Genomic DNA, 26981 nt, shown 5'->3' with positions numbered 1-26981 from the left:
AAGTCTTGTTTTCTGTGTGTGTGTGTGTGTGTGTGTGTTTGTGTGTGTGTGTGTGTGTGTGTGTGTTCATAGCAATTCGTTCTTTTTATTTCCCTCACGACACTTATTCACTTTACAAAATATGTGTATATAAATGTCATCAGACAAAATGGTTACATACTTCATGGCATCCTCTCTCTCTCTCTCTCTCTCTCTCTCTCTCTCTCTCTCTCTCTCTCTCTCTCTCTCTCTCTCTCTCTCTCTCTCTCTCTCTCTCTCTCTCTCTCTCTCTCACAGATGCGGCGGGTCAATTGCAAATGCTGGAGTCCCTCTTCACGGGACGAGACCAGCACGGTTACGTCTTCAGGGATGATTTCGAAGGAGCCAGCCTGGACACCTCCATCTGGTAAGTGAGTTCCACTTAAGCGCACCGATTTTACATATGCCTGAGACGTTACGTAGGATGAAACACAGTCTTTCCCCTGAACTTATCTTATGAGTATTGTACTTGGGCTTTGATAGGATTTGTAGAACGGAGGAGAGATGCTAAGATTTTGCAAGGGTTTGTAGGGGAAAAGTTAAGGAATGGATTCTTGTCATATTTTCGCGTGAGCAGCGTCACAAAACAGGCTCCGTGTTCTAGATCGCTTCGTACTCTCATAAAGATTATTTTCAAAGGCCACAAAGGTCAGGTTCTCACAGATGTTTTTAAGTTTGAGGAAGTAGAATACTTGTTAAACTATCACCGAAATTATGAAAATATCATTGGAAACCTCAAGATTTTTCACTATAACCTGTTAAAAGTAGTCAAAATAAGACCCTGAAACGAATATGATGAGTACATAAGACCGGCGAGAAAATAACAGTAAAAACAAATATCAGACAAGACGACACATTTTAGATCATAAATACGTAGATAGATTGATCAGCAGTGTATCTACAAGGTCATAAGGCACTATTTCTCCAAACCCTGCCTTGACAGTATTACAGGAAGATTCTAATATGGAGAAGGAAAAGACAAGACTTAAGACGGGTGAGGAAAACATATTCAATCTCAGATGTGCTGATTCTACTGTTCTGCTAATCTCAGTGAGTGAAACTTTTGATTGCGCCCCCTCAGGACCCACGCAACTATTGAATTCATTGAGGGTAGCACAGACCAATGGTGTGTGTGTATGTGTGTGTGTGTGTGTGTGTGTACAGCCGCCGTGGTACAGTGATACCACGGGCCCTTTGGGGGCCAAGTGGTCATCAGGCGCACGAGTTCGAATCTTGGCTACGGTCCGAGGGTAGGAAGGGCATCCACTCGGGGCAACGGTTCCCAAATACCAAATTCAAAAGTCCTTCATCAGGAGGCACCGTCTCAGCCCTAACAGACTAGACGAAAAAAAAAAAAAAAACAGCGAGACAAGCGTATGGCAACACCACGATGTTGCTTGACGGTGATGGCGACCTGGAGCCGCTGAATTGACAGGTCGCCGCTGAATTGACTGAATTGAATTGAATTGATTGACTGTGTGTGTGTGTGTGTGTGTGTGCGTGTTTTCATAGATCAGTTATCCTCTTTGTGTGGTGAGGGAGAGCTCTAGGGATTACTGAAATATTTAGTATACTTATTTCGTGACAGTGACCACTGATTTCTTTTCAACAATATTATGTTTTTTTTTTTCACAATAAAAAATTAACTAACTGAATGAATCTAAATCTAACTTAACCCTAGGATGAAAACGCTAATGTTACCTCAATATTATATGAAATTTACCTTCCCTTTGTGTGTTCAGGAAGGGATCCATGATGTTTTATCTGTGTTCTGTGTTCAGGAAAGAAATGCGCGGCGGCGCGGTGAGTGGCGGTGGGGGCCAGACCAGCCAGGGAGCCGCCGCCACCTTCACACAGCAGGACGCGGCGCTGCTCACTGCCCCTCTAGACATGTCCACTGGTGAGCCCTGCTGTCTGCTGCACCCTCACCTTGCCAGTACTGTCTGTCACTCACGTTACCTTCCACTGGCCCTGCTATCATGTCACCTAACAGTCGTGTCACGTTCTATTTCATGTTGCTCATGCCATCCTCCACTGGCCTTTCTCCCATGTCACCTGCCAGTTATATTACTCTCCATGTCACCCTCCTAGTATGCCACTCATGTCATTTTCTATCTGTCCTGCTGTCAAATCACCTTCCATTTTATGTCAGTCTTCTAACCTAGCCTATCATTAATTTTACCCTCTAGTGATTCTGCTGTCATGTCACCTTCCATTTGATTTCAATTACAAAGATTTCCTTGTGTTTCGAATTATTCTCCATTTTTTCAATCCTCCTATCTCAAGGCAAGATTGGTGAGTTCCGATGAAACATGCGTATAAGAAAAATGCGTCGCCGGTGTGCAGGTTTGCGCGCCTCGTTAAAACTCTGCGGACTACACGTGCCACGTTTCACTTACTCTGTCAGTCATAGATCCGTATTCTGAAACGCTTTGCTCTCCAATCACAACTATTTTCAGAGGCCACAGAGATGATTAGCCTGGTTCTCAAGGGTGTTTCTCATGTTAATATTGTAGAAAAGTTGTTCATCTGTCACTATAGCTATAAAAATACCCTTAAAAATTTGTGTAACTTCAACTACTAAAACCTTTTGATTGTAGTGGAGGTGCAGTCATAAATGTTTCAGAATATGGTGCATAGTAGGAACGTCTGCATGATTTCTTTTGAGGGAGCAAAATACACACACACACACACACACACACACACACACACACACACACACACACTTCATGACTTATAACAGAGGCATAAAATTACTTGAATTTATTTGAAATTACATGAATTGACTTGAATTGACTCAGATCACGATTATTGAAAATTAATACTAGAGAATAATAGAAAATTCCTCCCCAGCCATGTCATGTCACCCTCCAGCCATGTCATTGGTTATGTCACCCTCTAGTCATGTCCCTCCATCTATTCCATATCACTTTCCTGTCATGTCACTGTCCAGAAATGTCATTTGTCATGTCACCCTCTAGTCATGTCACTCTCCAGTCATGTCACCCTCCAGTCACATCACCCTCCACCCATGTCATGTCACCCTCTGGTCATGTCAACCTCTGGTCATGTCACCCTCTAATCATATTATCCTCTGCCTCTCCTGCCAATCATGTCATTCCCTGCCTGCTTGTCATATCATCCTCTTCCTCTCCTGCCAATCATGTCATTCCCTGCCTGCTTGTCATGTCATCTTCCACCTCTCCTGCCAGTCATGTCATTCCCTGCCTGCTTGTCATGTCATCCTCCACCTCTCCTGCCAGTCATGACATTCCCTGCCCACGTCATGTCATCTTCCACCTCTCCTGCTTGTCATGTCATCTTCCACCTTTCCTGCCAGTCATGTTATTCCCTGCCCACTTGTCATGTCACTCTTCACCTCTCCTGCCAGTCATGTCATTCCTCCCTTACTTCTCATATCACTCTCCTGCCTGTCATGTCACTTTCCACCTCTTTTGCCAATCATGTCACTCCCTACTTACCTGCCCACTCATGTCACAGCCTGCCTGATCTGCTACTCCTGTCACTTTCCAGCTGCTCTTTCAGTCATTTCACATTCTTCCTAATGTTTCCTCTTCTCCCACAGGTCGCCAGCTCCGGTTTGTCCTCAGTTCAGGATCTTGTCCAGGCAGCACTGAGGTGGAGCTTCTGTATGGCACCAGTGACTCCCAGGATGAACTGATTACTATATCCCAAGAGGCTGACCAGAATGAAGAGGGCAGTGGTGAGGTTCCTTCAACTGCAAGTGCCATAAGACCAGAAAATGACTCCAAGATGGCCCATGTGTTCCCCGACACTGGGTGCTCTGCTTGGGAGGTTGTTCATACCTACAGGTCAGTATTAGTAATGGTAGTATCTTTTTATGTAGTGTGGTGGGAAGGAGCAGGATAGTCCAGTGGCTGAAAGTTAAGTTATCATTGCCTTTGTTGCCTCACTGAATGGACATGGGAGTTACAGTTTACATAGAAGCAGTGTAATCTAGTTGTGTATTTTTTAATGGTGTGGGGATGGGCAAGCTAGGCTATGAAAAGAGAAAAATGGTTCAGGTAACCCTGCTTAACTGCTTTTTCTCTTAAGTATATAACAGATTTATGCAAATATTAAGCTGTATTTAACTTCAGAGATGCCCTTACAATCTGCCAGTCATAGGAAGGTGTCTTACTGGAATCTGAAAGAAGATAGCCAAAAGGGATACAGGGAGGGTGATGACAAGCTTGCAGTGACCTCTCTGGAGCAATTAAACCTCTTATACCAACCCCTATTTTCTTATGTTCTTATGTTCTTATGTTCTAGAGCTGCAGCCAACAGTGAGGTGCACATCCTGCCAGTGCCACAAAGGTACCGGCAGCGTGGTGTGTGTGTTGGATGGCGGCCCACAGTGAACCCTAACAATTCGTACTGTTGGGCCTTGGATGATGTAGCACTGGTCACTGATCATGCCTCCCACCAGCCCCTTCAGGATGACTTTGACCCTGTTGACCCAGCTAACTGGATGTTCTTCCCAGGTGCCAGAGTCAAGGTGAGTCAAGGTGGCTTTGTTGTAGAAGTGAGGTAGAAATGATCTGGCTGTGTTGGAGGAATGGTGTGGCTGTGTTGTGGAAGTGATTTGGAAGTGATCCGGCTGTGCTGGAGTAATGGTGTGGCTGTGTTGTGGAAGTGATTTGAAAGTGATTTGGCTATGTTGGAGTAATGGTGTGGCTGTGTTGTGGAAGTGATGTAGAAGATATCTGACTGTGTTGTAGAAACATTGTAGCTTTTCTGAAGGATTGAGGTAGAGGTGATATGGCTGTGTTGCAGGAATGGTGTGGCTGTGTTTTGGAAATTATGTAGAAGATATCTAACTGTGTTGTAGGAATAGTGTAGCTTTTCTGAAGGATTGAGGTAAAGGTGATCTGACTGTGTTGCAGGAATGGTGTGGCTCAGAGGGGAACAGTCTGGTGTTTGAGGGTGATTCTGAGAACCGATGGACCACCACTCGCCTCCTAGACCTGTCATTCGAACCCCCCTCAGAAGACATCCTTCTGGAACACACCTTTGTGGATGACACTCCCACAGGGTAAGACTCCACTGCCATCACTACCCATATTATGCTATCACCACCTATGCCATCATAAAACATAACATAAGAATATAAGGGAAGCTGTAAGAAGTCATCAAGCTTATACCTGGCAATTCCTTTATAAAACATGCCTACCTATATCCACCTACCATCCCATCCAAAAATTTGTCCAGTCTTCTTTGAAAGCTCCCTATTAACTCATCACTAGCAACCTGATTACTGAATGTACTCCAGTCATCCACCACTATTTCTTTTTCCATGATGCTAAGAAGTTAGTCTGTCTATCCATATACCTGGCTAGCTATCACACACGCAAAAAATTATTAAGATCTGCAAACTTCCCGATGATAGATAAAGCTCCTAAATCTTACCTGTAAAAAAAAAAAAACACACACATAATATAGTTAAATGAAGGCAATCATTCACCATCTTCAAGGCATTGCTACACAAGAGACATTGCTTTGAACAGAGCAACCATTAGTGTGGCTAGACTCCAGTACCCATAAACAATAATGCATCACAAAATCCATGTTTAAAAGAACCACCTTTCCTCATACTGGGTTATTAACTGTTAAAATAATCATCCTAAGAATAATTATATGTAAATACAAATGTTGTGTGTGCTTTCCTCACTCCCGTGTGGGTTTGGGAGAAATGGCTGCAGTGTGTGACTTAAAGAATTTACATAACACTGAAAATAAGACAAAATGTGTCTGTGTGACTTTTTTCATGTAAGAGGGTGCACTGGCCTAGGGAAATTAAGATTAAAAACTACAGAGTTGTCAGTCCCTAAAGAAAGATCAAAAGGATAAATGTAGATTTTCTATTTAGACTGATATATTTTCCCCACCCTTCAAAGTATTTACTTTAAGTTATGAGATACTTGTATCCTTCTATGTGTTCATCCATCTGTGTATTTCTTTGTGTGTCAGGTGGGAAGTGACAGGCGGCAGTGTGCAGCTGTGTGGCGGACAACACCGGTTGGTGTTTGAAGGGACACCAGCTAAAGTGTGCACACCCATGCTGACTATCAGGTATTGGTACACACACACACACACACACACACACACACACACACACACACACACACACACACACACACACACACACACACACACACACACACACTCTCTCTCTCCCTCTCTCTCTCTCTCTCTCTCTCTCTGAATTATGTAGTCCATGTTCTGTGTATATGTGTGTTGATGTAGAGTCGTGAGTGAGTGTGTATGACATTGCTTCTATTTCCCATTGCCTTCTCTGCCTCACATTTGGCTCTTCATTGAGTTCACCGAGTTGTGATTCTCTTTTTTGTGTGTGTGTAAAGAGAGAGACAGAATGTGAGTGTGTCTATGAGTGTTGATGTGTGGTTGGATTGTGAGCGAGTGCATATGGCATTGCTTCTGTTCATCTGTGCCTCGTCTGCCTCACATTTAGCCTCTTCCATCCAAGACACTGAGTTGTGATTCTCTTTTTTCATGTAAAGAGACATGGGTGTGGTTAGCCTGGCCATGAGCTTGAGAGAGTGTGGAAGGGATGTGGCTGGACCAGTGGGAGTCAAGGTGTACTGGGAGGAGCAGCGAGGCCAAGTGGAGATGATAGGAGCCATTAATGTGACCAGCACCCGCCTGCAGCACACCTTGCCCGTCACTCCTCAGCTCCTGCCTCAGCAAGCCAGGTGACGTTTGGAACACAACATTTGTTTGCATCTTTTTTCCTTTCTGTGAGATGCACTGAGGACTGTTTCTTGTTTGTAGATATTTCTGTCTGGTAATGAATGCGACTTCTTTTTATGTAAGAGGAACACTGGCCTAGAGCTACAAAAAGGAAGGAAGTAAGAAGAAAAAAAGTCCCACTAAGATGCCAGTCCCAAAAGACAACAGCCAAATGGAAAGAGTTGAAGTCATAAGAAGAGAAAATTACAGATGGGAGAAATGTGTATTTACCTAGTTGTGTTTACCTAGTTGTATAATACAGGGTCCGAGCCAAAGCTCAATTAGTCCTGTCTCCATACCCGAATTTGTCCAATTTCTCTTTAAACATGTGCACACTCTTTGCCGCAACTACCTCTTCTTTTAAGTTATTCCATATTTCAACCGTTCGATGCGGAAAGCTGTATTTCTTAATATCTCCCAAACAAAGACTCTTCTTTAATTTCTTCATATGTCCGTCCCCTTGTACGTCTATCTCCTTCCTCCACTTTTACAACTAGGTCATCTCTGTCTATCTTCTCCATGCCATTTACTAATTTGAACATTGTTATCAGGTGTGTGTGTGTGTGTGTGTGTGTGTGTGTGTGTGTGTGTAATGAAGGTGCCAGACCCTATCTGAGATGGTGGTGTGTTGCAGGGTGTGTATGGAGAGCATGAACAATAGATTTGGTGGATGGACAGTGGACACCATCAGGTTGCTGCCCTGGATGCCAACACAGCCACCACACTACTTACAGGTGAAGAGAGAGAGAGAGAGAGAGAGAGAGAGAGAGAGAGAGAGAGAGAGAGAGAGAGAGAGAGAGAGAGAGAGATATGAAGCACTAGATAATTAACATGATACCTAATACCAATTCTATAGTTATGTAGTACTTATGATAACTTCCTTCAATACAAGTATAAACAAATTACTTTACTTCCATTTTAAAAAAGGACAATAAGTACAGTTTAACAATTCTAAGATACCACTGACTCATCTATCAGAAGATACCAAAAGATACCAATGTGAGAAAATTCAGAGGATATAACAAATAGTTAGATGGGACCAGTACAGCAAGATAACAGTGTTGCTGTATGCAGACACTTGGACACTTGGAATGAGATGGCAGCCAGAGTGAAGTAGATGCAGACACTTTGAAGGGCATCATGGCATCTACAAACTAGTATAGGATGGGCCTAGTGCTGTGATATAATGGTGTATTCATGTATAGAGGCCTAGTTCAGTAAGATGACAGTGTGTTGATGTATGTAGGCACGTGTGAACTTGGAGTGTGGTGGCAGCCAGAGTGAAGTGGATGTAGAGAGCAGCAGTGATGGGGGAGCCTCCTGGACACCCCTGCACCGCCCCTGCCTGCCGGGAAGCTGCACCGGCGCTCACTCAGCCCTCACCTCAGCCATCGTGCCAGACAGTGTAGACAGGTGTGATGTTAAAGACTATCCTGTGCTCTGTGTTTGAGTCTCAGAGGAGTCTTGATTGGCTGGGACAGAAAGAAATTGCCCTTTATTTGACTCAAGAGAGAGAGAGAGAGAGAGAGAGAGAGAGAGAGAGAGAGAGAGAGAGAGCAAGATAGTTTCTTAAGATAACATATGCTTACTATTGATAATGCCTACTTTATATTGATGGTGAAAATAAGTAATACTAACTTTGGATTCCAATACTCTAAAGTGGAGGATTATAGGACATAAATGCTTAACAACTGAGATGGACAGAAGGATAGGGGTGGTTGTACATGTGTGTATGGTGAGTGCTTACTGTCACATCCCTTGAAAGAATGAGTGGATGTTGCCTACACCTCAGTTTTTGACACAGGTGGGGTCTGGTGACTCTGCCACTGCCATACATCTCCCTCACTCCCCACACACGCCTGAGAGTGAAGCAGCTGGAGGACAACAGAGGCAGCAGTGATCACCCATGGGCCATTGACAATGTGTACATTGGGAGGTGTGCCCAGGGTTGCAGTGGGCGAGGCCTGTGTCAACCAGGCGGTGTCTGCAAGTAAGTCATGATCTGGCTTTTACTTTTTATTAAGACTGAAGTGAGACTACTGCTTCTTATGCATCACCATCACATTACCATCCCCTGCCGCCCCACAGGTGTGAGTACGGCTACAGCGGAGAGGCATGTCAGCACTCTGAGCGAGCTAACCCAATCTACATCTCAGAGCCATTTAACTCAGGCATGTTCAGCAGTGCCAACTTGCTTGAGGTGAGAGCAGAGGGCTGAGGACATGTTAAGGGGACAGTGTAGGAGGACATAAGGACATAAGAAAATAAGAGAAACTGTGAGAAGCCGTCAGGCCTATATGTGGCTGTCCATATATGAAACATGCCTATTGATTTCCACCTATGATTCCCAACCATAAATATGTCTAATCTTTTAAAAGACAGCACAAAGTTAACACTTTTGTCCCAACTGTCCACAGATGACAGGAGGCACCAACAGCTTCCGGTGTGGTGTGGTGGGGACAGGCACTGCTGCTGTCTTCAGTGGTCGTGGGCGGCGGGCAGTCACCACCGTGGATGTTAACACCACACAGGCACACTTCCTGCAATTCCACTACTTAGCTGGAACCTTCAGTGATGTAAGAGTGCATTCTTAACTTTGATTACTTATAGGGAACATGTGTATTGCAGGAAATTACATCAGCTTGTGACAGAATATAGCTGCAGCAACTTTCTGTCACTCCTGATCTTTCCCTCTCATTCCCCTTCCTTTTCTTTCCTTCATCAGGTGGGCAAGTGTCCTGGGCCAGTGGAAGAAGAGGAGAGTGTGTATGTCCACTACTCCTGTGATGGTGGGGTGTCATGGCACCTCCTCCACACCCTGCACGCTGCCACACACAAGGAGCCCAGGTCAGCCACACTTCCCACCTGGACACCAGGCACCAAACACCAAACACCCTTACTTCCATCAAGAGCCACAGCCACCCCCACCTTGCACCCACACATATAGACACAAAACACCACTGTTAGAGTAGAGGCTTCACCAGAAAAGGCAGACACAACCCAGGGATCAAACTCAGGACCTTCCATTTACCAGGAGCCAGTGCTATCCCATTAACAGTCACTCATAGCAGCTCTTTGTCTATCAACAAACACCTTCAGTTTTGTCAATAAATATCCTCATCCTCTCCTCTTCAGCCAAATTAATGTCCCTTCCCTATTCCCATCAAGTCATTCATAGCAACTCTTTATCTATCAGCAAACAACTTCATTAACAAGCAATGGCATCCCCTTTCCTATCAGCAAACAGTGCTATTCATATCCATCTATCTATATATCAGGAAACAATCTCACACACAGTGGTCCAGACTGAGCACCACACTCATACACGCTTAAATCACATTCTTATTTCTGTTGACCCCTGGTGGAAAAGGGTCTTATATACCACCCTAATACACCCTGATCCCTATCAGTGTCAATACACAATACCATTCCTTCTCTCTCAATATAACCCAGAATAGACTAGGTAGTACATTATTCTTACTTTGTCCTATTAGAGCCATGTGTCTCTAGACCATCCCTTTCTTTCTTGATACAATCCAGAACAGACTAGGTAGTGTATTGCTCTCACTCAGTCCTTCTACTGCAGCCACATATTGTTGGACTCTCTCTCTCTCTCTCTCTCTCTCTCTCTCTCTCTCTCTCTCTCTCTCTCTCTCTCTCTCTCTCTCTCTCTCTCTCTCTCTCTCTCTCTCTCTCTCTCTCTCTCTCTCTCTCTCTCTCTCTCTCTCTCTCTCTCTCTCTCTCTCTCTCTCTCTCTCTCATTAGAACCCAGATTAGACCAAGTTGTACATTTCTCTTGTTCTCTCCTCTGTCACAGCCACTTGTCACTGGACCTACCAGGGGGAGCACGGGGACCCAGCTGCCGCTTCCAGGTGTGGCAAGAGCAACACTCTGGTGCTGGCAGGGATGTGTGGGCCATTGATGACCTCACCATCACCTCTCAGATCTACAACACCATCCAGCTTGACTTCAGTGATGCAGCAGCTGTCAACAATTCACTTAGGTAAGTGGTAGGGTTTCTCAAAGTTTTTTTTTCTTTTCTTTTTTTTTCAAGTCATCCATCTTTTATGTGTGGTATTTTAGGGAATGCTGTTGGTTGTTATTGTGTCTGTGTACTATCTTCTGCTTTTGTGTATTTAAGAAAAGGATTTTAAAAATGCCCAGTAATTGCATGAGTGTGTATTGTGTGGAGGTTGCTGAGTCTGTTGTGTGCCTGTGTGTTGTATTATGTTTGTGTAAGTACAATGTAACATGAGTGCATGTAGTGTGGAGGTTTCTGTGTGTGCTGTATAACATTACTATGTTGCATTCACCTCAAACAATGGTATGCTGTAAGTCTATTGCTCTTTGAGTGAATAGTATCATGCCCAATAGGTTACGTAGCATTATTATGCTGCATCCACCTCGTCATATTGTAAGTTTTTTCCTTTTTACAGTAAGTAAATAGCATTATGGCCAATAGGTTATGTAACATTATTATTATGTTGTATTCACCTCAATAATATCTTGGCCAACAGGTTTCACTTGGGCCAGCTGGGCGAGGATGTGTGTGGCCGGGAGTCAGCGCTCATGTTTGATGACATCATTGCCAGTGACACTTCCCGGTTCGTGGAGACAAAATCCCTAGGCATTGGGCCCTCACACATGATGCAGTTTGACTTGGTTATTGCCTGTGGGAGTGAACCACTGCAGGATTCCTTAAACAAGGTATGTGTGTCTTCAGTGATGCAGCCAAATTACTTTATTTTAATCCTAGGCAGCAGATGAAGGCTCATCATGTGGGACAGTATTGTTTCTTACAGGGATGAGACACAATCCAGCATGTGTATTGCCTTGTACCTCAAATCACAGACAAACATTCCTTATTATACAGTTCAAAAGGGGTGAGTAAGAGCATGGTGAAGTAAAGATGAATGAAATAAGATGAGGCATGGGTGAGTATGGACAGGAAGAAACATAGGTAAGGACACATAGGTAAGTGCGGACAGAACAACATACTCGTATGTAAGTCCTGGTTGAAGTGTAAGCTTGGCACATCCTGCAGGTTGTGCTGGAGTATTCCTTGAACCATGGCATCACCTGGAGTCTGGTGCACCGGCCCTGCACTCCTGCTCTACCTGGCTGCAGTGCCTCCTACACCCGTGGCACAGTCTACCATGCCTCGGAGTTCCCCAGCTGGAAGAGAGTGACACTCCGTCTGCCGCAACACACCTGGTAATGGCTGTGTCGTCATCTTCCCCTGACATACATCACAGCATTCTCCCTTAGTCACTAACATAATGCTCTTCTTATGACAACTTTTTGGGGAGAAGTTGATGGGGGGTTTCAAATCCACAGGTCACCAACAACACGGCTGCGACTCCGACAGACACAAGACAACGACATTGGGGAGTCATGGGCCATGGACAACCTGTACATCGGTCGCCAGTGTCCCGGGCTGTGCTCCGGCCATGGCCACTGCACTTCTGCTGGCTGCAGGTAGACCCACACCTCCATTAATGCCAAACACCACTAATGAATAGGGGTGACCATGAAATACTGCAGTGGCATTAATACTGCTACATTCCTTGCTAAAATCATCAATTTCCTTACCTGTGTTTCTCTCTAATAATTATCTATTACTGGAGGTGGCCAGCTATTGTGACAAGTAGGCCATTTCATGAACTTTGCCACTCTGCAAAAGCCAAACAGTCCGTCTAGATGAAAATGTGTAACACAAAGTAAAGGCTGAATTTTTTAATCCAGTTTGATCTAAATGCATTATAGTATATAAATCTGAGATGGTCTTGATGCTGTGGCTGGCTAACTTCTTGTAATAATAATCCTCTCAAAAAAAAAATTGTCTCAGTATGCATGGGTCACAAAAACATCCAGTGCTATACCTGCATTACTACATTACTAATAAGTTTTAAACATTATTAAATACTTCACACATTTTGAAATAAGAAAACAATTGTCACAGGATGCATACATAGATGATATCCCTGTGGCCAAGTGTTGCCTGTGAGCTGTATGTTGCCTATCCCTGACACAATGCAGGAGCCACCACACACACACACACACACACACACACACACACACACATGGAACAACAGTGCAGCATCACATCACAGCCTGTGCTACACATCTCCAGCACTAGCCACTCTCTACTACAGGTGTGATGACAACTTCCATGGCCACAACTGCCTGCCACTCCACAAGCTGCACCACCAGCTGGACGCCACCTTTGACAACGACAATGATGTGGTGAAGTATGACCTGAAGGTGACAGGTGGCAGCCTGGCACCACCCGGGGATGGTTGTGGTGTGGTGCTCTCCAACAACAGCCTCTACTTTGGTGCTGTAAGTCCTTTATTGCTTTTTCACCAGGAAAAGATACTTGAAGAAGGTAGTTAAATAAATATATGTGCTGTAGACACATGTGAGTGGTTGTCTTCACCACAACAAAAAGTAGTGTTGTTTGTCATATCACCTGGCTGTCAAATGTAGCTTTCACTTGTAGCTGTGGTTGTGCCACTATTTTAGTAACACATACATGACACAATTGTAGCACCAGCTGACTCAGTTTGAGATTCCTTTCTGTAAAGCTTCACATGTGCATTAACAACACTACAGACCCACATAAGTAACACTGATGAAGCAACTTATGAGCCATAGAACAGCACTGCCAGGTGGTTCCATGTGAAAGGGACCTAAGAGTAGATTTAGCCCCATGGAAAGTAAGGCCATACTTTTTCCTTTCTCCTCCCAAACCCTCCTGGGTGGTGGTGCTTCACATATATGGAATAGTATTTCATATTCTATCAGTCTTCACCCACACCCAAAATCTCTCACATGGTCTCTCAGCCACCAACTATTCCTTCCACAAACTCATTCATTACACATCTTACCATCACCACACCACAGCATCTGCAGCAGCACACTACTAGCTGAGCATCTTGTTCCCTGGCAGCCTGGTGTACGGCAGCTAGAGACAGACGACTTCAATGCTGCCCAGCTGGAGGTGATCACCCTGATGTTGGTGATTGGCAGCGGCTCAACCACCAGCTGCCTTCCTGCCCTCCATCAAGAGACGCCTGGTGCTGGCAGTGTCGTGTTGGAGTATTCCACTGACGGCGGCCTGAGCTGGGCTCTGCTACAGGAGCTGCTTCCTGCCGACCACCGCACCCCAAGGTAGGAGCACCACACCAGAGCACAGACTGTTTAATGTGTTTACATGAGGCTGCATATGACAAATAAGGTCTAAAGATGTTGGTTAATTCTCATATTATTAAGAACTTATATGGGATGAAAGTACATACAGAGTCATTTACGGTGATGTTGTAGGAGGGGAAGCATGCAGGAGCTGCCTTGAGATGGTCAGTTGGCCTTTGCAGTCTTATTTTCTTATGCTCTTATGTTGTTTTGATGGTAAATTAGAAGCAAAGGTAATAATGAAAACAGTGATAGAGGACACCAAGATATGTAACATAGGAGTAAAATGTGAGGGGCTAAAGATAGTTAGGTATAGGAGGAATGAGACAAACAGGTTTTGAGTGTAGCTTGTCTGATGTGAGAAGAGCCACTGAACATGAGAGGCAAAGTCCATGTGAGAATAGATAAAATATTTGTATACTGTAGACTCAATCATCAGGAAGTGGAAGATAATGAGGGAGATAAAAGAAAACTCTGTAGAACTTTATTTACTAAAACTGAGATTTAACCTCTCCAATCAAGATGTTTATTGAAGGACATTCCAGGAATCAGTGAGAAGATAATTTCTGTGTATTCTTTTTATATTGTTTACCAATTTGTACATTGTTATCAGGTTTCCTCTTTCTCTTCTCTCTTGTAGTGTTGGTAATCCCATCTCTTTAAGTCTTTCCTCATAGCTTAAGTCTTTCAATTCTGGTACCATCTTCATCACTATCCTCCGTATTCTTTTCAGTTTCCATATATCTTTTTTTTCTATATGGAGCCCAAACTACTGCTGCATATTCCAGTTTAGGTCATACCATGCTTGTTATAATTTTCTTCATCATTTCTTTGTCTAAATAGTTAAATGCCACCCTAATTGTTGTTAACAAGCTGTATGTAGAGCCAAATATTCTGTTTATCACCTTTCAGATGATAGTCTGTCCTGGATCATTACTCCCAAATCTTTTCTTCATTACTTTTTGTTATTATTTTTCCTCCCATTTTGTAATTCCATGAAGATGTGTGTGTGTGTGTGTGTGTGTGTGTGTGTGTGTGTGTGTGTGTGTGTGTGTATGCACTAAGATCAGTACTCCTCTTTGCAGACTGGTGAGTGTCAAGCTGGACACAATGGAGCATGGAGAGTCCGGTGTGGTGAGATTCCGGTTGTGGCAGCCAACACACGATGGGCAGAACCAGTGGGCAGTGGACAACCTGAGGGTGGCGGCTGAGCAGCCACTCAGCACCCTGCAGGCTGACATGGCTGTGAGTAGTGTACCTCGGTGGTCCTTGCTGCCCTGTTCCCTTCCTTGCTCCTCATCATTTTTATAATTTTATTCTTATTCATAGTCATACTCTTATACTTATTATTGTTTGACTTTTCCATGTACTTGTTATCTTTTAGATTTTTTAATTTTTTGTTGCTCAGCTTCCTGCAAAAACTTCTAGTTTGTGTATCCATACTGCAGGATGCACCAACTGTCTCCCTGTCTTGTTTGTCTTATATGTCACTCCTTTTCCTCCCTCTTTCATGCACTGTGCATAACACTCACACACACACACACACACACACACACACACACAGATGATACCAGAATTGAAAGACTTAAGCCATGAAGAAAGATTTGAAGCGATGGGATGACCAACAATACAAGAGAGAAGAGAAAGGGGAGACCTGATAACAATGTACAAATTAATAAACAATATAGAAAGAATAGACAGAAATGACTTGATACCACAGATGGAGGAGAGAGAGAGATGAATGAAGGGACATGGAAAGAAAATAAAGAAGAGTAGATGATTGAGCGACATCAAGAAATGCAGCTTCCTGTATCGAACTATTGAAATCTGGAATGATTTGAAGGAAGAAATGGTAGTGGCAAACAGTGTTTACATGTTTAAAGAGAAACTAGATAAATATGGTTATAAAGACTGGATAAAATGAGCCTTGGCTCATGCTCTGTACAATACAACTAGGTAAATACAAATAGGTAAATACACATACAGAACAACAGTGCAATATCATGTCACAGCCTGTGTTACACCTCTCCAGTACCAGCCACTCTCAGCTATGCTGCACATCACATCCTGTGTCCTCACACACCTTCATCTCCCCACCTCATGCCCCTGTGACCACTGTCTCCTGCTGTCCCACAGCCAAACTCCACCGTAGCTTCCCCATGGCTCTTTGTGACCAGCAGCAGCTATGGCCACTACTGTGGCAGTGACACAGAGGTGCAGGTGATGGATGGAGCTGAGAGAGTGCGGGAGGCAGTAACTCATCCACTCATACTTTCTCCCAGTGATGTCATCACCTTCCAGGTAAGCTTCACATAGTGTCTGCTCACATGTAGCAGCTTCATGCTAGAAATTGCCATCAAATTCAGTGTGTAGGATAATATGCTACTGTCTTTAAGAAGTATGCAGAACATGTGAAGGATTCTTATTGTGTTATATTACATTTAGAAGTAGGATATACTCATACTAAGCAGAACACCTATCACACTGTTTGGTGAGCCTCTCCCTGGAGTGTGCCTAAGAGTGAATGGTGACACCTAGACCCCTGCAGATCAGTGTGGGCTGCAAGGAAATATCTGGGGCTGGCCAGCCAGTGTTCCTGCAGTACTCCCAAGACAGTGGACGCACCTGGCACCTGCTGCGCCCTGGGTGTCCTGCTGCAGCTGTGCACTGTGAAGGCCCTACTGAACCAAGTGTGTACCACCCAGGCCACCATGGACCCTGGAGCCGCTTCCTCATCCCCGTGGACCACCGGCTCTCACAAAGGTAAGTTGGCAACGTACAAAGCAGCTTTGCTTTTGCTTGTTGTCTTTCCCATTTCACATACACATATATATACTTGCTTTGCAAGGATTAGGGGACACTGAGCCTGCGAATCCCACTGTCTGTTCTGTGCAAGAGGCAGATCACACACTCATACACACATGCACTCACACCCAAGGCTCTATTCCCCCAGGCAAATACAGCTGAGGTGGCTGCAGAACAACCCCAGTGGCACAGCAGGCAATGAGTTCGCACTGCAGGATCTGTACATTGGCCCACCTTGCCGCCACAACTGCCACGGCCATGGGCTGTGCACTGCCGCTGGCCACTGCAAGTGTGACCCAGAATACAAGGGTAGGCCTGTTGTTTCAAAGGAGTGACAGTAGCTATGGTAAAAGAACATGAAAACATATGTAAATAAGGGAAGCTGCAAGATGGAAGAAGTCGTCAGGCTACACAAAACATACCTGCCTATTTCCACTAATCACCCTCATCCATAAATTTGTCTAATCTTTTTGAAGTCCTCTAATGACTCAATGCTAATAACCTAATGACATCTACTACTCTATTTGAGAAGCAGCTCCTTCCTATTGAACCCATTATATCCTGTTCTATCTTAATTACTGAAAAGTCACACTAATGTCATTACCTGAAGCTGACACAAGTGGGGAGATGCTGCACAATGACTCTCTGTTGCCATGTAAGGTTCAGATTCCAGAATACCATATTGAATGTATCCCATTAGCATCTTACTTACTTAAGCTTCTCTCTCTAGACTAAGATTTAAAATGTGCTGTCTGAAAACTGGAAGGAAATATCAGACAACTTTGTACAATGTTGGCTGGTGCTTCCCTCCAGTGCTGCCTGTCATGTCCTTGCTGTAGTGAGAGCTTAATTCTGAAATGCTTTATCCTCTCACCATGACTATGTATATTTCAAAGGCCAGAGAGAGATGATTAGCCAGGTTCTCTAGAGCATTTCTCCTGATGATAATGTAGAAATCTTATTAAAAATCTGTCACTAGAATCATAAAAACACCATTAGAAAACTGTCATTTCAACTAGAGCACATATTCAGATTCACTTTGCTTTCTCATCATGGCATGGCTATTTTCAAAGGCCAGAGAGATGATTAGCCAGGTTCTTAAGAGTTTCTTTAGTTATTAATGTAAAAATCTTGTTAATCTGTCACTATAGCCATATAAACACCATTAAAAATCCTTGTCACTTCAGAAAGTAGTGGTGTGGTACAGAAATGTTTCAGAATATGGATCCAAGTCATGCACTGGCAGCAGTTAATGATCCATCACTCTTTACATATTCCTCTATGACCATGCAGGGACCTACTGTGGCAAGTTCCCCAGCAAGCCAGTCCGTTGGATGCACGACAACTTTGAGGATGGTGGTGTGTTGGGGCACTGGGCACGGGTGGAGGGGGCAGTGGTGGGGCAGGGCTGTGGTGTCCAGAAGGGAGGGAACACACTGCTCTTCTCAGGCCCGGGACATCGCATGGCCACCACAAAGGAAGTAGACACCCGAGCCATCAGGTGTGCATTTACTTAGTTGTATTTATCTAGTTGTAATGTATGGAAGGGGAGCTATGCTAGTACTGTCCTGTCTTTGTATCCCATGGTGTCTAATATGGCCTTAAATTTATGTATTATCTCTGCACACATTAATTTTTATCTTTTTTTATCTTCCTTCCATGTCCTATTGTATCTCTCATGTCCCACTTTACTAGGTCTTCTCTAGTGTGTGTGTGTGTGTGTGTGTGTAGTTTAGTATCAGTACATGAAAGAGACAAGTAAGCAACTGCCTGTATTATCTTCTCAGGTACCTGGTATTCAACTTGCAAATTGGGTCATGGGAGGCACGGGGCCGCTGCCAGCAGGGCCAGGCACCTCGGGACAATGTGGCAGTTGAGTTCTCTCCTGACAATGGCCAGACATGGACAGCACTGCAGCACTTTGAGCCAGCACACACCACCCTCAGGTGAGGCATGTCCACCACAACTGTGCTACTTGTGCATCACCATTAGACTTGCATGTACATACACTCACTTAATTAGCACACACACACACACACACACACACACACACACACACACATTGGAAAGGATGCAGAGAATGGCAACCAAGATTGGGCACACTAGAGATTGGAAATTAACTTGTGAAGAAAGGCTAAGAGACTTACTAACACTACAGGAAAGAAGAAAAAATAGACTTGGTAACAGTCAACAAACTGTTAAATAAGATGGAAGAACAGATAATTAATGATTATTGTTGAGGAAAAGAAGAGAATATGGATGCACAAGAGGATTACAAAATAATTCCATGAAAGAGAGATAATTAGGAAAAGTAGTATTGCCTAGTAGAAATACAGAAGCTTGGAATGAACAAGTGAGAAGATAGTGTGAGCAAAGAGATTGCATCAGTTAAGAGAAAGAAAGTTTAGATAATGTAGGTATGGAGTTGGGATCACACAGCCACATAAGTGTAGCTCAGACTCTCCAAATTTTATTTAGGGGAACCAGAAAAGTCACCAAAGACTGGAACTGAATTTGACTTGCTCAAAATAGTTAATAATATAGGAAGGATACATGATGTGTTGAAAGTAGTGTTGTGTGGTCCACAGGAAGGAGCCATTCTTTGTGCCGCTGCCCCCCAAAGCACGCACCAGACACACACGCTTCCGCTGGTGGCAGGCAGCAGGGGACATGATGTCAGATGAGACTTTCCCTGGTGAGTGTTTCAGTTTATTAGTTTGTTTCTTTTATGGAAATAAGTTTACAATAAGCAGGAAAAGGTTTATAAGATGACACATCTGACAAACTGAGGCTGCATAGCAGGAAAAGATCATTCACACTGATAATGAACTCAACATTTGTCATGACTGAATGAAAACTATATTCTTCATTACAAAACAGTGAGAAAATAATCTATTATAAATAAGGAGGTTGATATAACCAGAATTTGAGCCTGGATTTGACAGGCCAGAAGGACAACCCTCACTTGCCTGGCCCACAAGGCACTTCATACCCAGTCTTGCTTTCCCTCGTGTCTCTGTGTTCTGCCTCACCAGTACACATGCACAACAAGTATCACTGTTGATCTACAATGCATACAATCACTATAAATTGGATAGTATCAATATAATTAGCAGTAGCAGCACTAGAAATAGTAATAGTACTAATAGTGATGGTGGTAGAAGTATTAGTAAGACCAGCAGTAGCAATAGTGGTAGTAGTAATAAATAAAATATGTAGGAGTAAGTAATAAAAGTGGCAAGAATAATTGTAACAATAATGATAAGTAGCGGTAATAGTGATAAAATTGAGGAGTAATGTGTGAATTTTTAGTGCTTCAAGAGAAATAAAGTTGAGCCAGAAAATGTCACCTTCCAAAAAGCTTGTCTATTTTCATTTTGCATTCAATATAGTCTAGAACTTGCCACAAACTAACAGGTTTTGAAATTTTTTTTTTTTTCAGTCTCTTAACATCACAATTCATAGAGTGTCACTGAAATAAAATGATGGGTAGACTGGCAGTCCTCTCACGTATGGAATTTTAGAGTATAGCAAAGTTTTTGTCACTTGCTTTCCATAGTCCACTTAGTTCATTCCTTGACACACTGGGTTTTAGCAGTGTGGCTGGACAGATGTCCCCAGTGCCCCAGTGATGCATGTGTGTATGTGCTTGTATGTGTTGCAGAGGAGCGTGCTGATTGGCATCTGGATAATGTGATGGTGCTGGCCAATGAAACTCTGCCATCCACACTCCACCACACGGCCGGTGATGCTGACTCCTTGCCTCATGTCTGGTTCCTGCACGAGGGAGCCTCCTTCCAGCCAGCATGTGACAGGAACACATCTGTCATGCTCTTCTCAGGACCCACTGGTACTTTCCCAATGCCTGTGTACATGTCTCCATGGTGACTCTCTTTGTCTCCTTTCCTTACTTAAGTTCTTATATTAAATTGGGTGGTTGGTAATCTGACTGTGTGTGTGTGTGTGTGTATGTGTGTGTGTGTGTGTTCAGATTGCATGAGTTCTGTAAATTTACTGTCAGCCTCAGGTTCTGGATCATAGCTTACTTTATATCTTCACTAGAAACTCACTCAACAACAAAGTGCTAATTAAGTCACATATTAGGACATAATATTCACACACCTCCTCACTTAAGGATTAATGCCAACACTACCAGTCAGCTGATGCTTTCCTTTGCTCTTCTCCTTATCTCTCCTCCTCCCCAGGCCCCAGATATGCAGAGACCTGGGACGTGCATGCTTCTGGGGCCACCGTGGTTCAGTTTGACATCAAGATCGGGTGTGGTGGAAGTGGTGGTAACAGCATAAGTAACACTCCTTCTGTGGTGGAGCTGCAATATTCAGTTGATAATGGGAAGACCTGGGAGCTGGTGGAGGAAATGTGTGCTCCCCCTGAGGTGGAGTGTGACACTTACCACCTACCATCCACCTTCAGCGCCTCCCTCCATCCATCATGGACACGAGTCACCACCACACTACCAAAGCTGACTGCGTATGACATGATGCAGTTTGTTAAACCTGAACAGTGGTGTACATTGAGCTTCTAGTTTAGGGGATCAAGGTCATTAACATGATACTAAATGTGTTAAAGGCAGTCCAGATACTGTTTTTTTTTCATTGTTTAAACTTTTTTGTAGAAGATTTTTTTCTTATTCATTCTTTTTCTCCTCATTCTGTCATGTCTCATCTGACTTGCTCCTGTCCTTATTGTAAAAAATTTTTTTTGTCAACCTCACCTTGTTTATTCTTCTTGGGGTGGTACAGATAAATTTTAATCTCTTGAAGCAAACAAGCACAGTTACATACATCCACACACACTCAGGAGGATGGGACTGCTACCTTTCCTCTCCTACCAGGAAGCAAGGTCACAACTCCATAGCTTATATCTGGTACCTGTTCACAGCTAGTAAATATCCTACAGCATAAAAACTCTCACAATTTGTCTGTCTGGCATAGGATCAAAGCTGAAGACCTCTAGTTTATGAAGCAAGTATGATAAGTGCTACGCCAAAATAAAGAATGAATTAACAGGAATTAGAAGAGATACCAGAGCAGTTGTTGGCATGAAGTAGTTGGGAATTACAGAACTTCTAACTGAATATTGTTGGTTAAGTTGATAAATGTTAAGCAGATTGAAGTGCTGAGAGTGTTAAGCCAAAGATGTCTTGTAAATATTGGCAATAATATTTCCAGCATGTGAAAAGTTAAACTTCAAGTGTCACTGGAAATACTAATACTGGTGAATGTGGGAGGAGATTCTTTGCCCTGATCCTTTAGGTATAGCATGGAAATGGATAATTAGTTGCACTGGAGTGAGTGTCATGTCAACCATGATCTTTCAGAGGAGAGCGAACAAGGATACGCTTGGTGGAGGGTGGTGATGCTGCTGCCGGGAGCCACATGCCATTCTGGGCCATTGACAACTTGTATGTGGGTGACTCCTGCCCCTGGATGTGCTCTGGTCATGGCTACTGCACTGAGGACCACTCCTGCAGGTACAGCAAGCAGCTTACTACCAAGGAGATTGATAGATAGACAGACAGACAGGCAGGCAGGCTAACAGACAGGCAGCCAGCAGTATAGTGAGACAAAGTGATAGACAGGCAAATATGCAGCTAATATAATCAAACTTACAATCTTGAAATAGAAAATAGTATCACTTTTGGCAGGACAAAAACACAATAATTCTGAGGTAGTTCTTTTTAAGGAGTTTACAATAGTGTGGTGGCCAATGAGGTTCTCTGGGATAAGTTGGTTCACCTTACAGTGGACTGGCCAGTTAGGCATAGGGGGCATCTGTATCAGGCTGGCATGGGTTGCAGCAAGCTATGGTGGAAGGATCACCTCATGGCTGTGTTCTCCTGTAGGTGTGATGATGGCTACTATGAGCCTTTCTGTGTCCCAGCGGAGGCCTTGCCCTGTGAGCTGCTGGACACTTTCAATACTCCAGAGCTTCTTTCTGGCAACTGGTGGGAGGTTCATGGAGCCGAGGTGTCTCAGCGGTGTGGTGTCCTGGTGTCTAAGTCAGCTCTTGTATTCTTTAAGGTAATGAAAATATGTGGCATTAGTGAGTGTCAACAGTGATCCTTGCTATAGGCAACACTGGCCATGTATTCCTGTAATTACTGTACTCTCTGTGACTAGCCACTCCTCTCCTCCAGGACGGTCTGCGTCAGGCATCCACTGTGGACTTGGACATGACTGCTGGTCAGTTCATGCAGTTTACACTCCAACTTGGTTGTGGCAAAAAGAATGGGGGCAGAAGCAAGCAAACCTCAGTCTCCAGTAAGGAGGAACCCAGTGACAGGAAGGCACAACATGCCAGGACCCATGACTTGCTGGTGCAATACTCCACAAATGGTGGCATAACATGGGGCCTTCTGAAGGTAAGAGAGAAACAGAAGAGAGAAAAAGTCTTCTCATTCCAGCTTGCTAATCCCTCACCTCTCACCACTCTGTTTCCCTCTGCAGGAGATACACTACCACTCTCAGGCACAGCCCATCTTCATCTCCATCAGCCTGATGGACTTCCCCCTCGCCCTTACTAACGCCACCAGGTTCAGAGTGTGGCAGCCACATCATGGTGGTGTCTCGCAGCACATGTGGGCCCTGGACAACCTGTTCATCGGAGGGCAGCCTGTCACTCCCAACGTGCTCTATGATGACTTCAGTAGTGACTCCCCAGCCACTGATGCCTGGGTAGACTGGCCAGCGGGGGAAGTGGGCCACATGTGTGCTGAGTAAGTGCCTGCTTTCACCTGGAGGGAAGCTGCTCTACTACAGTATTTTGATCTCTTTTCTCTTCCTCCTTCTCATCCTCTTCCTTTCTTCATATTGAAGGAAGCTGCTCTTCTACATCATTCTGATCCTCCTTCCTCTTCCTCCTCCTCCTTCTCTTTCTCTTCCTTTTCTTCATATTGAGGGAAGGTTTACTGCTATGACATTCTGATCCTCTCTCTTCTCTTCCTCCCCCTTGCCCTCCTCCTCATCCTCTTCCTCATGGTTGTCCTTCTATTTTGATGTCTATGTAACTCATGACTCAGTCTCACATTGGTGGTTTCATGTTATTTCCACTATGTCTGTCTATCTTTGTTTTTGGCTAACAAGCACTTCCTGCTTCCTGACTGGTCTTGTCAATTTCTTGGTTTGTTTGGGTTACTGTAATTCTCCCTTGTTACCAATCAGTCACAGCTTATAGTTTCCTCTCATTTCTACAAGATTATTCCCTAATACACTGAAGGCTTAAATGCTTTTTTAACATTTGCCACTGTGTTCACCACAGCCCAGACTCCCCAAGAGGCTTGGTGTTTGGGTCAGGTGAGGGCCACCATGCACTCTACTCCCGAGACCTGCAGGTGGACGCCCACTCCGTGCTGCAATTTGATGTGAGAACTCACCTCTGTGTGTTGGATGTTGGGGATAGAAAGACTGGGTGGGAAAAAGACACAGGGTGGCAGGAGGCATAGAGCTCAGGATGCAAGGGTGAAAGTAAGATGTTAGGATCACTCACTCAGTCTGAGCCCACTTGTACAACCCTCCACAACTCTGTCTCAAAGATGATCTTGTGCAATGAGTGATGTGGCTTCATGTAATGTGAATAATGTTATTGGTGCATGTTGCAATATAGAGGGATACTCTGTTTATTATATCAGGCTCCTTTGCTTTGTTTTGCATAGTGTGCACTCACTCATGTGCTCTCTAGCCATCCTCTTGATGTCTGTGTCCCCTGCTGCTGTTCTTATGATGAACCAATGGTGTGCTATAATGGTGCGCATGCATGTGGGTGAGTTGTGGAGTACCCGACTACTGCAGTATATATGCTTAACTTACACAGGTGCGAGTTGGCTGTGGGCATGTGACACAGCGAGAACACGCAGTGCAGCTGCAATACAGCCGTGACCTGGGCATCACGTGGCACACAGTGCGGCCCACTTCTTCCCTGGATGACCCTGCCACAAACTGCCTGCATGAGCTGCGCACCCCCACTGTCTTCTACCCCAACAGTGCTCTCAACTGGACCAGAGTTATTGTGCCACTCTCTGACCTGCAGATCTGTGGGTGAGTAGATGCTAGATTCAACCAAGGTTTTGCTGCTGCCACTGTTGCTCCTGGTGCTGGTATCCAGGAGAGCAACATGCATGTGTGCTATCACATGCATGCCTACTCACACCATCAGTCTAGTGTTTGAATGAAGCATGTTTTTAAAAATGAGATGGTCCACTGTTACATTTATGATAGAATGGAACAGCCATGTCAAATATTTGAAATACAGTGGAAAGGAGCAGCAAGTTTTTCAAGTTTGAAAGCTGAGAAAATTCAGCATTATGAGTAGTAATGGTTCAAATAAGAGGAAAGGCAGAGATGTTTACTTCTGCTATGCCAAGAGATTACAGCTCTTCTGAAATTCAATTTGTTTACAGGAGGGTGAGGTTCCGGTGGTGGCAGGGGCAGTATGGATCCCGGGACTCCTCAGAACCTTGGGCTGTGGACAATGTGTACATTGGCCCTGCCTGCATACACCACTGTGGTGGCCACGGCTCCTGCATCAATGGGGACATGTGTGTGTGTGACGAGGGATTCAGCGGTGAGACAACCTGCACGCTGGAGAAGGACAGACCACACTCCCTGACTGAGGACTTTGAAGGTAAGTGAGGCAGCACACACACACACACACACACACACACTCTCTCTCTCTCTCTCTCTCTCTCTCTCTCTCACTGGTCTTTGGCTTAATGTGTCATGTGGCAAGCTGAGGATGGTAGCATGCTCAGAATGCAAAAGTTTTTACTGATAACTTAGTTGTTATTGGCCTGATAACCAACAGTCAACTGCTGCTCAGTCTCCATGAACTTAGGAGATAATAAGGTACACATTTAAATGACTTTCTCTTTTTTTACTTTGCTTTCTTTTTAATGAATATTAACAGCCTCTTTCTTCTAGTTTAGATTGAGTCATTTGGCTGTCTATGTTACTTTGTTTCTCTTGTACTCAGCTTAATGTATCAGTGAGGGACAAGGAAAAATTATATGGCAAAAGCCAAGCCTTACTGTGAGAATTTCCTCCTCCCCACAGCTGGCTTGCCCCAGGAGCACTTGTTGCGCTGGGCAGGTGCTGAGGTGCTCAGGTTCTGTGGGGTGCTGACAGGGCAAGCACTGGTGTTCTCCCAACAAGGCGAGAGGATGCTGGTCACTACAGACCTTGATCTGACTCATGGCAGGTGAGTGGGTCCAAGATTATGAGTCAGTGTTCAGCAAATCTTCATTCATCCTCTTCATCCCTGCCCTAGTGTCATCAGTACACATTTAGGAAACCCTCATTCACCCTCCTTGCTGCTGCCATGTGCCATGAATAGACATTTATAAGTCTCAGTGGTTCTTCTCCCTACTCTTTTTTTTCCCCTCAATTTAGTAATGTCACATTCCTCCCCAGTGTGGTGCAGTTCTACATTCGCTTCGGCTGCATGGACAGCGACCCCTTCAATGGTGATGGCCCCGTGCTGTTGCAATACTCCAGTGATGGCGGCATCTCCTGGGCACTCCTGGCTGAGCTGGTGCCTGACCCTTCTGAGCCTCAGCGTACCCAGCACATCACTCTCACCCTGCCAGGTACATATGGTGATGGCAATGCTGGGTGTTACTGTTCTTGTTGTTGTGGTTCTTTTATTGTTACTCCCATCACCACCACCACCACCATCAGCCTTATCATCACCAGTAAGAGCAGCAGCAACAGTGGCAATAATAACAGCACTTTCCACTCTCACACTGCCAGGTACACTCAGTAAAGGCAATCGTAGTCATTGATGTTCTTGTTGTGATTCTTTAATTATTACTCACCACCACCACCACCACCACCACCAGCCTTACCATTACCAAGAAGAGCAGTGGTGACCATAACAATAAAACACTTTCCAGACTTTTCCAAGACCAACACCACTCGCCTGAGGTGGTGGCAGCCTTCCCATGATGGATCCTTCAACTCACAGTGGGCCCTTGACCAAGTGAGTGCCTTGCCTCTTTACTCTTTCCTCATCCTTTCTTCTCATCCACCATTCCTTTCATCCCTCCTCCTTTACTTATCTTCACCCTGCTTCCTTCCCCTTGCCCTTTGAAGGAGTAATGACACTGGGCACAGAATCCTGCCCTCAGCATGACCTTGTTGAGTCAAATTAATATCTGTTCCTTCATCCTCCACTGC

General features: G+C 44.4%; 1 protein-coding gene across 1 annotated transcript in view; it reads left to right on the top strand.

Annotated features, from left to right (window-relative positions):
- Positions 1 to 26981, top strand: part of LOC135105986 (reelin-like) — a 51257-nt gene that overhangs the window by 6582 nt on the left and 17694 nt on the right. Inside the window, exons 8-45 of the mRNA XM_064014726.1 lie at positions 277 to 385; positions 1800 to 1918; positions 3605 to 3851; positions 4312 to 4537; positions 4926 to 5074; positions 6010 to 6111; positions 6561 to 6752; positions 7424 to 7523; positions 8036 to 8202; positions 8594 to 8779; positions 8878 to 8989; positions 9207 to 9365; positions 9515 to 9636; positions 10607 to 10792; positions 11307 to 11496; positions 11834 to 12003; positions 12127 to 12267; positions 12945 to 13131; positions 13742 to 13962; positions 15069 to 15228; positions 16120 to 16284; positions 16532 to 16746; positions 16937 to 17097; positions 18082 to 18289; positions 18576 to 18734; positions 19377 to 19483; positions 20453 to 20638; positions 20994 to 21279; positions 22130 to 22282; positions 22655 to 22832; positions 22949 to 23173; positions 23259 to 23527; positions 24070 to 24172; positions 24622 to 24845; positions 25208 to 25431; positions 25860 to 26004; positions 26217 to 26392; positions 26699 to 26784. Of these exons, the coding sequence (XP_063870796.1) occupies positions 277 to 385; positions 1800 to 1918; positions 3605 to 3851; positions 4312 to 4537; positions 4926 to 5074; positions 6010 to 6111; positions 6561 to 6752; positions 7424 to 7523; positions 8036 to 8202; positions 8594 to 8779; positions 8878 to 8989; positions 9207 to 9365; positions 9515 to 9636; positions 10607 to 10792; positions 11307 to 11496; positions 11834 to 12003; positions 12127 to 12267; positions 12945 to 13131; positions 13742 to 13962; positions 15069 to 15228; positions 16120 to 16284; positions 16532 to 16746; positions 16937 to 17097; positions 18082 to 18289; positions 18576 to 18734; positions 19377 to 19483; positions 20453 to 20638; positions 20994 to 21279; positions 22130 to 22282; positions 22655 to 22832; positions 22949 to 23173; positions 23259 to 23527; positions 24070 to 24172; positions 24622 to 24845; positions 25208 to 25431; positions 25860 to 26004; positions 26217 to 26392; positions 26699 to 26784 (6515 nt within the window). The remainder of the gene's footprint in view (positions 1 to 276; positions 386 to 1799; positions 1919 to 3604; positions 3852 to 4311; positions 4538 to 4925; positions 5075 to 6009; positions 6112 to 6560; positions 6753 to 7423; positions 7524 to 8035; positions 8203 to 8593; positions 8780 to 8877; positions 8990 to 9206; positions 9366 to 9514; positions 9637 to 10606; positions 10793 to 11306; positions 11497 to 11833; positions 12004 to 12126; positions 12268 to 12944; positions 13132 to 13741; positions 13963 to 15068; positions 15229 to 16119; positions 16285 to 16531; positions 16747 to 16936; positions 17098 to 18081; positions 18290 to 18575; positions 18735 to 19376; positions 19484 to 20452; positions 20639 to 20993; positions 21280 to 22129; positions 22283 to 22654; positions 22833 to 22948; positions 23174 to 23258; positions 23528 to 24069; positions 24173 to 24621; positions 24846 to 25207; positions 25432 to 25859; positions 26005 to 26216; positions 26393 to 26698; positions 26785 to 26981) is intronic.

The sequence above is a fragment of the Scylla paramamosain genome, chromosome 12, assembly GCF_035594125.1.
Source record: "Scylla paramamosain isolate STU-SP2022 chromosome 12, ASM3559412v1, whole genome shotgun sequence".
NCBI lineage: Eukaryota > Metazoa > Arthropoda > Malacostraca > Decapoda > Portunidae > Scylla > Scylla paramamosain.
This window is presented reverse-complemented; position numbering and strand designations above follow the sequence as displayed.